The sequence below is a fragment of the Cotesia glomerata genome, linkage group LG1 (assembly GCF_020080835.1).
Source record: "Cotesia glomerata isolate CgM1 linkage group LG1, MPM_Cglom_v2.3, whole genome shotgun sequence".
Taxonomy (NCBI): Eukaryota; Metazoa; Arthropoda; class Insecta; order Hymenoptera; family Braconidae; genus Cotesia; species Cotesia glomerata.
The window spans coordinates 32,427,971-32,440,850 of NC_058158.1; the positions used below are offsets into that span (position 1 = coordinate 32,427,971).

The 12,880-nt window shown below is 28.2% G+C and overlaps 2 protein-coding genes across 4 annotated transcripts in view; one reads left to right on the forward strand and one right to left on the reverse strand.

The window, feature by feature from the left end:
* LOC123265979 overlaps positions 1-12,880 on the reverse strand; it is a 172,222-nt gene that overhangs the window by 111,701 nt on the left and 47,641 nt on the right. The gene's annotated exons all lie outside the window — the stretch shown is intronic.
* LOC123266008 (endothelin-converting enzyme 1-like) overlaps positions 1-12,880 on the forward strand; it is a 46,935-nt gene that overhangs the window by 15,320 nt on the left and 18,735 nt on the right. For all 3 annotated transcript variants that reach the window (XM_044730045.1, XM_044730039.1, XM_044730052.1), the window contains one exon: positions 10,314-10,528. In XM_044730045.1, the coding sequence (XP_044585980.1) occupies positions 10,314-10,528 (215 nt within the window). The remainder of the gene's footprint in view (positions 1-10,313; positions 10,529-12,880) is intronic.

Below are 12,880 nucleotides of genomic sequence, written 5' to 3' on the forward strand. Positions count from 1 at the left end.
ACTATATTTTGATCCATAGTTTTTCATTTTAAATAATAATTATTCAAATTTTCCTTTAATAAATTCGGAAAAATTAAATCAGTTCACAAGTTTTTTTAATAATATTTAAACAAAAATGAAAAAGCTCAAATTTACAATTTAAATCGATAAGATTAACTCTGCTGACGTGGATTCTTTTTACTATTGCAGTACGATATTTTTTCCGTATTAACTCGACACACGTGCGCCATCGTCGAAGCGAGCTAAAAAGAATACCTCAATGTCAATGGCTATGAATGATCAAAAGAATTGCTTCGAGTTGCGTTAACAAAAGTAATAGAGAACAACGAAAAATAACAGACGAGTAGGAGATCGATAAAAAAAAGTGGTGTCGATATCATAAAAAAATAAACAAAAAATGATAAGGCGAACACAATATTTTTCAAAGCAATCTCAATATTTAATGTGTTTGATTGATTTTATGGCGTTCACGTATTTTTTTTATTTTTGCTGTTTCCTTTACAATTTTTTATTGATGAATTTAAATATGTCAGTAGCGAATACTGCTGACTCACGCACAGCCGTCAAACATCTACACGAATTGCCATCCAGAGAGGTTTTGTGTTTGTAAAGCATGTCCTGCAGATATATCCACATTGAATAAATTCGAGGGAATTGCATCAAACGAAAGAATGGAAAGAACCAACCGATGGTTTAATTTGAGCTTTTGGTCGTTGTATAAACTATTTTTTGATACCGGCAACTCTATTCTCGATATTACATATGCATATTGTTATTCTCTTGTCAGATGTCGTTTCAACTTATAATTGAGCTGCAATGTCAAGTATTCAATAAAGTCGATCGGAATTTTCTGTGACAGCTTTTTTTCTATAATCGGACTTTATGATTTTTATTAGATTTCGTTAAAAATTTAGTTATTTGGTTCCCTGATAAAAAGATCGAGAAATCAGGTCATGTTATATTCTCAGTAGTCTCAGTGGTCATTTGAAATTTTCAAAATACAAGAAAAAAAATATTTCGACCATATTTCAGTACATGAAGTTAAATTCACAATAAAATAAAAATTTTGCATTGAGATATCTTTTCCCATTTTTAATGTCGAATGAATCTCTTTGACGGCCTGAGTTAAAATGTCATGGGTAAATTAAACTTTTTAACTTTGCAAACGTAAAATGAACGCTTTCAACGTATCAAACGTATGGAACGTTAAAACCAAAGATCCTAAAATTTTTTTCCTCCTCTTCAAGACATAAATTTCTTAATAAAACATAATATTTCGACTCGGGATACAAACAATTTACGAATTAGATGCCAAAGTTTTAAATCGATATTTTTAGGCATTAAATTCTGTCATAACTTTGAAAAAGTCTAACCATAAAAAGCTCAGTATTCGAGATTGTAGATCTGAATATTTTCTCTAACAGACTTTCATGTCGTTTAAATATTTCTGATATGTTTATCGAACGTGTTCATGGTAAAGAATTATATCCCAGAGGTGCCGCATCGATGTCAGTAAATAGAAAATTCTGTCACCACTTTGAAGAAAAATTGACATTCCAGATTGAAGATAAATGCTTCAGAATTGTATCATAGAAATTTTGGATCGATATTTAATTACAGTTTGAAGTTGTATGCACAGTGAATTAAAAAACTCTAAGAATTATGAAATCTACTTGCATTTTGGATACCGAATGAAATTTTTTTCTCCATACCGTTGATAATTTAATTAATTATACATATATATTCAATTGGAAAAATTATTGAGTGACGGATTCGTAAATTAAATTTTCTGTTAATTATAATCCGGGCTTATAACATTTGAGCAGGAATCCGTTATCGTTTTGAAAAATATAAAAACATTATTATTTTTTTACTCTGATTAGCCGAAAGTTTAAATTTCTGCGCTACTACGCGGGAAGAAAGCTGAGCTATAATGAAAAATAAATAAAATCATTTTGCGCTTGCATCAGCCTTGTACTGCAATGATAGTAAATCGGAATTACTATTACATGTTATATGGGGCGAAAAGCAATATGCACTCCACAGAGAATGCTACTCTAAACTTCGGTGGGTAGACAATCACATACGTCGGTTAGAATGTCCTACTTCCCTTCCTAGGTTTGCGACATACTGTTATAACCACCGTCATATTGCACGCCCCAAACAAGCTCTGTTCCACCGCTGCGAAATGAAAAACATGTCGTACGCTTGTCTTAAATCATTTTTATTGTTTCTCTAAGCCACACTAATATTCGATGAAAATATACTGTTGTTAAGGAAGTACTTGCTAAATCGTGTAACACTGAAAGCATTTCACAGGAAATTGTTATAAAAAAACTCAATTGAAAAGATTTAGACGTTAAGTTCAGTATTGATTACTATTGTTATTATTAATAGTAAATAAACTAAGCTCATTATGTGTCCTAAACACTCCAGTAATTCATGTTAATTACAGTAGTTGCGTTTCATTGAACTTGTGGGGTCGTCAATAACGGAAACGCAAGTAAATTTGCCATAAACTGGTTCTGTAGCATTATGACAAGAACACAAATTGTGGTTTGTTAATTATCATACAGCCATACATTCAATGCTTATAGAAGATATGCAGATCCTACTATTTGACTAAAATACAAATTTTCACGCAAAAACTATCTTTTAATAAAATTATGCTTATTTTGTTCACTTAATGATTAAATAGACAAAATACAATGCGAGAACTAGACTTTATGCTCGATTTGAATTTCCAAAATTCGTTTTTTCAAAAGCGAAATACAAATACAGCAGGTATATTAATAGAATTTAAAGTGTTAATGGATAAATCGTCTTGTTGAATAATTTATTTTATTGTCAAACAATTTTATCCGGCAGTATCTAAATATACTGGTATATAATCTACAAACAGTAGTTTGCATTTATGTCGCTCTAATAAACTAGCAATCTACGCCAAATATATTTGCATACTAATATTGACAAATGGACATACATTGCGGCAAAATTGTCATACTTTATGTGAATTGATAACCAGTCGTTAAGGTATTATCGGAACAGTAGACATAATTTTGGATCTAAAAATTTAATTTTTTATATTATCAATAATAATAATAATAATAATAATAATGATAGTAAAATTTTTTGTTGATAATGCAAAAACTATTTTTTATCAAAAAAAATCGTTTTCAAAAACTGTAGTGATATTTTTTTGATAGTTTGATTCACCGGATTGAATAAAAAATGATAATAATTCTTAATGAAAAAACATCGTGAAACGTCAAATAAAATTCATACCTAATCTGTAACTGAGAAGCCAACCGATCACAATATCGATAACTTGACTTTCATCGGCTAGAATGGGTCAAAACTCGTCATGTTGAAAGGAAGTTATAAACTCTAAAATCCATTGAAATTTAGTGGTTTCCTATTTTCAAGCTCAATGTCGGTGTATATAGTATAAGAATAAGTCAATATTTGCCAATAGTCAATTTTAATTTTCACTGATTGGAACAAAAATTAATAAAAATAAAATAAAATTTACATCGATCGTCTCTTAAAACGGTGAATAATTATTGCAAAAAACAGTAACAGCAAAAAAATGACTATAAGTCAAAAGTCGAAGCTTTTTACCCTTTCATATATACAATTCAATCGTATTCCTCTTCGCGAGTCGTTCTTAGCGCGGAAAAAGCTCGAGGGATGATAAGGAACAGGTCAAGCGAATAAAATCTACGGAATAATCGATTATCTGATTATCTAGAGAATTTTATTGGTCGAAATCGCAGTGTGGCGTGATAATGACTTTCAATCTATTGTAACACTCAATATCAAATGTACTTGCTTTCTCTTACAGTCTGTTATTTTCGTTAATTAACGTAGTTTGTCATTAATCATAATAACCGCTTAGATAGTGGCTGTATAAGCTCAAAAGGAAGCTTGAATATTCACGGTGATAAATTTGTTAAATTTAAATTTTATAAACTCAAGGATCAAGTTTACCAGATACTGCCATTACATTAATCGTTTTAATGTAACCAGACTGAAATCATTTTTTAATTTAATTATTCTGCGATAACATGATCATTTAGGACAGAAAAATTGTTTTTTTTTCTTATTATAAACAATTACTTGGAAGGGAATTTTTATTTCTTTTTTTGATCAATTTGTGGAAAAACATCTGAAATTAGAAGTAGCAGATATTTGATGTTCTTACAAAATTTTTCTTAACAAATATATTAATATAAAAAAAAAAAAAAAAAAAAAAGAAAAAATTTCACGTTCAGAAATTTTAAAAAACTATCAACACATTCTTTGAAAAAAAAATTTTTAGTGCAAAGTTATTTTTCAAATATCACCAAAAAATGGTCCGATGTCTACTGATTTCAATTTTGTGAAAATTTATCGTATTCCCTTACGACATTTGTGATACGATGTTCAGTTACAACTATGTTCGATAAATCTTATAGCTCTCCACCATACAAGTAGATGTTCAAAGTTTCATACTATTAAATTCGTTACTGGCAAGTACCAGGGTTGTGAAGAGGAATCGTTACATTATTTTACAATGTTCGTCTAATAGAAATGCCAGTAGTCTGAGTCCGCCTCATTGATGTTATAAGTAGCTGAATTAAAAATGAACTACCTACATTCATTACATGTGATCGATAGACACCGAAAATTATTGATTTGCATATAAACTACAAAGATGAAATTTATTCCCTCACTATGTCAATAACAAATGCCTAAAAAAAAATTTTTTTTTTTCAACAAAGTGAACTGACTTGGTTAAAAATGTAAAACAACAACGTATAATTTTTGTCAATGGAAAAATAGCCTATATTCACTCCAAATTACAGAGTGAGTATAAAAAAATCTCAGTGTTATTATTTAATTACAAGCTTCTATGTATGAAATTTAAAATTTGTGAAATTTAAATGATTCAATAACAAAACTTTATCTCAACAATTATTTTTTAATTGAAATTTAAAACTTGATTTAAAACCGAATGATAAAAGAAACGAAATAAATAAAAAAATGAATCAATGTTTCGAAATAGTTAACTCGATAAGAGGATCTGGAAATTAAATGAAATAATTATTACCTAAATATTGGTAATTTCCAAAACTTTGAATTCATATTATAAACTTTATACATTTGATTATACAATATTACTGTCGAGATAATAGCTTCTTTAATTAATTATGTTAAATGGTACGGCGGAAAATAGAGGATAAGATAATTAATATGAGAAGATATTTTGCTGTATTTAACGCTCGAACAAGCAAACATTATTGTCGTAGTGTAAGTTGTTATTTAAATGTTATGTAATACAAAAGTAGCAGTTTAGTTTATTAGTACGTGTGGAATTAATGTAAAGGGTATCAGTAACCTTGACCAACTTTTTTTAGCACGGAAATACCATTGAAACTATCGATTTTACAAATATATAAATTATTACAAAAGACAAGTCGTAGTAAATTAAAGAACAACAGTATCTTCGACTTAATCTTCAATGATTAAATAAGTTTTTTTTTCTATGTTCACTTTAATGACTTTTTATTTACTTTTCAAAATACTATTTCAATTTGAGCGATTTGCGTATATTATTTCATAGCTGATTATTATTGATTATTGAATTAAATAGTTTGAAAATATGACTGTAAAGTGTATCAATTTTGAAAGAATTTAGATTCCCAAACAATTTTTTCAACTTCCCGATAAAAAGTATTTATCATTTATTGATGAAATGTCTTAATCATAAAAAGAAAAAAAGTTATCAGCATGAAAAAATTTAAATAATAACTTTTATTTCTATTGGTTATTTATTTTTCGGTTTATGACCATCATCACAGAAGTAATAATATCATTGTCGATAAAACTTTATTTGACAAAAAATTACTTTTATCTTGTCTTCGCATTTTCTTACTATGAATACATTTTAATAAAAATTTTATCAAAACAAATTTTTTCAACCTTAAGAAAATCGATTTTTGTTTGAAATTCACGGCACGGAGAAAATTTCAGGGTAAATATTATTCTCTTCTAATTCCTAGTTAAACTAATCCGACCTACAAAGATTAAGAGATTAAACTCTCTTAAACACTTGATTATAAAATGAAAGTAATTTTTCGAATAGTGAGTAACACAGTTAAAAATAAATATCAAATCAGAATTGTTTATTAATATGTAACTTTGAATATAAAAAAATTGAAAAATAAATTATTACCCACTTTACTCTCTATAACATAAATTAGCATTCCGAAGTTATGTTTTAAAAAAAATTGTTTTATCAGCTCTTATAATTGGTTCATACCTTATCTGCTTGCATGAATTATACGAAACGATTCAGCGATTAAAACGGAATCGATTAGTCCATAAAAAATATAATTGCACCTTGAGGTTATGATGTGTGTAACTATTAAAAAAAAAGAACCCTGTGAACTCGATAAAATAAATTAATTTCAGGAATTAGCAATTAAACCCAACACTCAAATTAATTTAATCAATGCATTGAATCAAATTAAATCGGTATGATCTATAATTAGCATTGCGTACATACTCAAATTTATAAATAAAGTATGAGTAATGAATTAATAAATTCTTTATTAATATCGATTCCTTAGTAAGCTCGATAAAAGACTGACCTAGATTATAAATCTTTAGTCACAGAAATACCGGCTTACGGTCACCAAATCACGAGCTTTAATTATGTGATAAGAAAACCGCCAATAGTAATTATAATTAAGTTAATAAAAACTTTAAATTAATAAAACAAATGCCCTTTCATCACGATTATATCGACCCCGGTTAACTGTACAACGAGCCATAGGTCACATGACCATTTTTTATGAATATTCTTATTTTTTTACGGTGGGTGAAATATTTTTATTTTTTCTTTTAACTATTGCAGATGATCCATTAAGTATGATCTATGTACTTGCTATGCAATTTATGTGGTCTATATATATATCATATATAACTGTCCAGCAATAAAAATTTTTCCTGAGAGACCACTGGGTAATCCAGTGAGCCACACAATCGGATTGTCCTGTTCGAATGATTTACAGTGAATTTGTTTTCACGTCTGAGTATGTTTTATCTAACTGTATAGATCATACACGAGGACTCAAGTCTATTTTTACTTAGAAAATCTATATACATATATATTTATAGTTTTTTGCTAGAATCCAAGGATACCGAATGCAGCAAATTGGAAAAAATTCAAGGTCAAGAAATCGCTGTCGGAAAAGGAAAATATTATTTATTACTTCATGATAAAAATAATAAATTGGCTTTATGCAATTTCCGTAATGTATTTGAGAAAGATAAATTTAAAAATTTTCCAAATTGTTGATTATTTTTTTTTATTTATTTCAACTCGGTGAAAAATTGAAGTTTGAAAATCTTAAGGAAAGATTTTGTTGAAATATTAAAAATTGTGGCTTCCAAAGTTAAAAAAAAATTAATAAAATTGTATTATTGAGTTCGAAAAACTGAAACATGCTAAAAAAGTTTTAAAAACTTAATTTGAATAGTGAGTACATAATAAAACCTGCAGTGGCATGACTAAGTAAAATACTGAATAAAATTCTTGTCGCTAAAGAGTGTACACGAAATAAAGATGTTATATAATTCAACAGTTCCTCCAAACTAATTACGTGTAAATAAAAGAATAAATGAAGCTCGTACTCTCAAGAAATTCAAAGAGATTCAAAGATAGCATTTGTGTATCTCAGAAATATCAAATAAAGAAGACCTATTTATTATTAATCTCAAGTAAAAAAAAGCAACACTGAATTTTGAGTTCACTTTTTCAAAGCACATTCAAAAAAATAATTCATTTTCACTCATTTATATCTGAATACTCATGAACATATATGTTCAATTTATAATCATGAACTATGTCTGTAAAAAAAAGTGATAAAAAAAGTTGAGCCAATTAAACAACCGCTTAAATCTGATCATTAAAAGTAAAAGGTTAAAGGTTAGAGATGAATTTTATAAAAGTAAATTAAATCTGGATTATTTTTTGTGAAAGATAAATGTCCGTCCTCCCATTAAATTTAATGATGATAGACCAAATAATGAAACAAACCTATTAACTAGTTTATTGCACGAATCACAATTGACGTAACCAGTTTTTTTTTATAGACATTGTGTACGCGATACCGCAGAGGATATCCGAAAAATAAAAGATCAAACAAAAGATAAGAACACAGTTTTATTTTTTGCTCGTCACGTTTTGAACTGTCGTATTATATACATGTACATGGCGACTCTTTTATACATTATGGACGGTATACGTTACAGTCTATATCCTTTTTCGTGCTTAGTTCATGACCATTTTTTAAATTTGAGAAACTCAAGCTCAAGGAACTACTTTCCTTTCATGAACTATTAATTAGCGTCACGGCACCTTTATGTTTAGCTACAATCGGTCAATTACCTTTTTCCTCTTCCAAATGGACTTTTTTCGCCGTCTGGATGGTTTGTATTGATCTAAGCTTATCTCGGTTTATATTTCACCTTTTACTATCTATACAAGAGGAAGCATTGCTTTTATGCACACATATGGGGAGATTAAATTCTTCCAACAATCTATGTATACATCGCAAGGCCTTTGAAGAAGCTCTTCAAAAGCATCTAACTATTTCTAAATACCGTCAACTTTTTAGATATACCTTTATACCATCGTTCTATACATAAAGACGTATATGCATTTTTTAGCTTTATCAGTATGGAAATAATACATACACTGTAAAAAATCGGGAGTGAATTTTACTCCGCATTCACTCCCATCACTCAGGGTACCGGAGTGAAGTAATTAAACACTCCGCGTTCGGAGTGAATCCGAAGTTTTTTTCAGAGGAGTAATTTCGAAGTGATTCCGAAGTGAATCTGGATTTTCATAAATAAATACTTTTTAAATAAAGCTTTTTTGATGACGAAAAAAATTCATTAGATTAATTTATTGATAGTATCAAAAAATTTTATTCAACATTCATCTGAAGGCAGTATTTTGAAAACGATTAGGTAATAAAACTTGTAAAAAAATCTTATTTTTTTTTAATACGCCATTTAAATTAAAAGAAATAGTAATACTTAAAAGTGTATACGTTATTTACCGAGTTATGAGATTTAAAAAAGTTAAGATGTTATTAATAAATGTTTGCTGACATAATATAAGTACGTCCATAAAAATACTGAACTATAACGTGGCATATACTGCCATTTTCTTTATATTCGTTGTACGAAATTACTTACTATGTTAAAAAAAAAATGTTCACGAATCCAGTCTAGTCTTTAATTATAAATTTCAAAGCTTACTCGGAAAAGTATAACATTAACATTCAGTTTTATTCTAGCTGTTGAAATGTTCCCATTACACGACCAAGTTAGAGGTCAATCTTGCAGAGAATTACATGGCTCACAAAAAATAAAACAGAAAAAAGAAACTATAACATTTCTATTTTATTTAAAAATTTAACTACATCTAGTGCAAGAGTGATTAAAAAAAGGATTGGAAAAATAATTCTAGTCGTTAAAATCAGACAATACATATGGAAAAATTCTTTGTTCGTTTAGTAGAAATATACGTAGTCTATCGGTGAGTTTTGTAAATTTTAGTTGAGGGTTGTTACGAGAAAAACGTTTTTAGTATTCATTAAAAAAATTTCGTGTAACTGGGTTGGAATTTATCGATCAAATATTCAGAATTTTTGCGGTTATATTATTGGACAGTAAACATAAATACCTTTCATGTTATTTGATAATTCACTGATGGAATTTTTGGCATGTCAATTTTCATAACTATCCACGTAAATGTGAACATAAAAATTTTTATACCAGATATTTTCTTCAAAGAAATACAATTTTTTATCCCCGTAAAAGAATCTTGAGTAGTTTGTTGTCTAGGTGTATAGCGCATTTTAAAACGATTGAGCACGACCCGGAAATGAAGTTGTTTCCGTTCACACTATTTTACTTTTTTATTGTTCCATTCATTTATAGTTCGAAACAAGGTCAAGTCTTTAGCATTTTGTTTTTGAAATAATTATTCATCACAGCTATTTTCACAATATTTTTTTCAGTAATTTAGTAACATTTTATCTTTAGTTATTTTCATTACTATAGTCTATTGAGTATAATAAAAGTTTACAACTAGGAAATTCATGAAGATAGTGCGACCCAGAAGCATGGGTGTTAAAAATATATATTTACCGAGAATGATGAAATATATACACTATAATATAATATTATAAAATAAATAACCGGGTCGAAAAGATTACTCAGTTTATTGAATTGATTTTTTTTATTGATAGTATATACGCTGCTGGAAGAATCAGGCGGCTACATACCTCCGAAATCATCAGCGTCAACGGATATAACTTTTCTGGTAGCGACACTTCTTAAAATAAATGGCGCACCTCTTTTTGATTTCTACGTCGATGTCGACTTGTATGATCACACGAGAGTATCTGTTTTTCTGGACCTGCCCTCAAGACATTTGGCAGACACATTTTTTTCCAATAAATATGTAAGTCTTGTTTTTATCAAATTTTTGTATTTTACTTTTGTTTAGTTACATAAAAATAAATGTTGTGAGAAATGAATATTATTATTATGAGAAATAAAATAAAAATTTCAAATAGAATTGTACACGACAGAGGAATTGAAGCACATACCTAGAGAAATTTATTCAATGCGTTGTTTGGATTTTATCAGTTTACCCACATACCACTATGCGAATATACAAATAGATTGACGATATTGATATAAAAAATACTGCTTTATTGTTTTACATTAGTATCACGGAAATTCATATCTATAACTGTATTCAATTAATCGTTTAAGTTATTTTTAAACACTTTTCAAAATTTTTTAGTTAAAAATAAGTGTAATGGTAAATTCAAAGATAAATCTTTTTATACCAATAATTACTTTATTGTTTTTTTTATTGATTAATTTCAGAATGAAAATTTTAATAACGCTAGAATTTTCATAGAAAAAATTTATATAAATTTATAAATTAAAAAAATTGCTTTTCCAAATAAAAAGCTTAGAATCTATAAAAAAAGACTTTTCAATAAATATGTTGAAATATATTCACTCGTTACATATGTTTGAATAGTTAAAAGTCTAAAAATGATGCTTCGCATGTTTTTGAAAACTACTTATAAAATTCCCTCGGTAGAAATATTCGCGAACATTAAATCCTAAGGTTTGTAAACTTTTGATGCTAAGCTCCTTAAGTGCAATTTAGATTTGAGTATTCATACTTACATCTATGACAGATATCGTAAGAGAGCTTTATATTTTATCAATTATATTATCATTTTATCTCAATGGAAAATATAAAAGGAATTTTTTAATAAATATTAAATAAAAAATAAATAAAATATATTTGTTTCAAAATTTTTTGAAGTACACTACTAAACTAAAATTAAAATAAAAACTAGCAATTTTATAAATTTATTAATAAAAATAAAGAGGAAATTTATCTTGTTGAGAAATGGGATTTTTTTTTTTCATTTTTCTGTTAGTGTTTTATATTGCCTCGGAGTTTTGTTCTATTCCAGTTTCCCCTAATTCAAGAAAATAACAAACACCCGAAAAAAATTTTTTTGTAAAAAAATTTTAGCGTACTGTCTGAAGTAGTCAATTCACTCGATCCGCCCTCTGACTAAAAAAATTTTTTTGTTTACTCTGTAAAATATCACCTTATCCCGCCCGGATTTGGCTGAATAATGAAACTAAATAAATTTACGTAAATATATATTGTGTATTGATTGAAAGCGAGAGAGATGAAGTTGCCAAAGAATAAATAAATGTAATTCATAACGACATGAAGACAGTTGAGGATTCGAAATAAAAAGATACTGTCTGAAGAAATCGGTAGCAACATCAGTTAGATATCTATCAGTGGGGCACGACAGTCTGGAGCCGCGAGAAGTCGATCTCCGTACAAAGAGGATATAGATACGTAACATAGCAGGGTACTGAGTGTGGCATGGGTTGCACTGGCCCATTGCCAAAATGTGCATTGACGACATGGTAAAACTTATAATATCCTGCTATGACATTACAGCTATTTTTTACTTTACGAACCGTAATTTATTTTTTCATTTAATGACTTCATAAGCTCAGCTAATAATCGATTTATTTTTATGCCTATCGCTCTAATTGTTCATCAACTTTCGCTAAAGTTTCCCGGCGTGTCGATCTGTCGGGCTCAACAACTAGAGATTGACATGATGCATTTAATAAAGTTTCAAAATTTCCGACACAATTTTCAAGCTCTAAGATGATACTGATGACACGAGAAATATTGCAATAAAAATAAACGCGTAAAAGGATATACTTTGCTTTACAGACGTTATTATTTTTATTTTTTATTTTAGCGTTTGATATCAAGAAATAGAAATAGTTTTAAAGTTATCGATGAATTCTATCACGTACACTCAATTACTTGAATTAAAATTTATCTGACGGTGAATTTTGTTGATAGAAAACTCTCCGAGAATAAAATAATTATTTTATTGACTTTCTGCAGTATAAATAGACAATGTTTAGTTTCTTAAATAAACTTTTCCTTCTTCTCAATTTACTTGTTCAGCAAAGTCTACAAACTTCATTAATATTTAATTAAATAAATATTTTTTTAAGTAATCATGATAAATGCTCTTTTATTTATAGCAAGTACTTAGAAAACTTGTGGTAGCAAAACATCTGAATTTATAATTTATTTAAAAACACTTTGGGGAAAAATCCATTTAAAAATGCATGCCTCTTCTTATAGATAATAAAAATCGATAAAACCACTAAAGAATTATTTAAGGCGACATGCATTCTATGTGAAGCTTTCTTACTTGGCATGCACTTACATTAT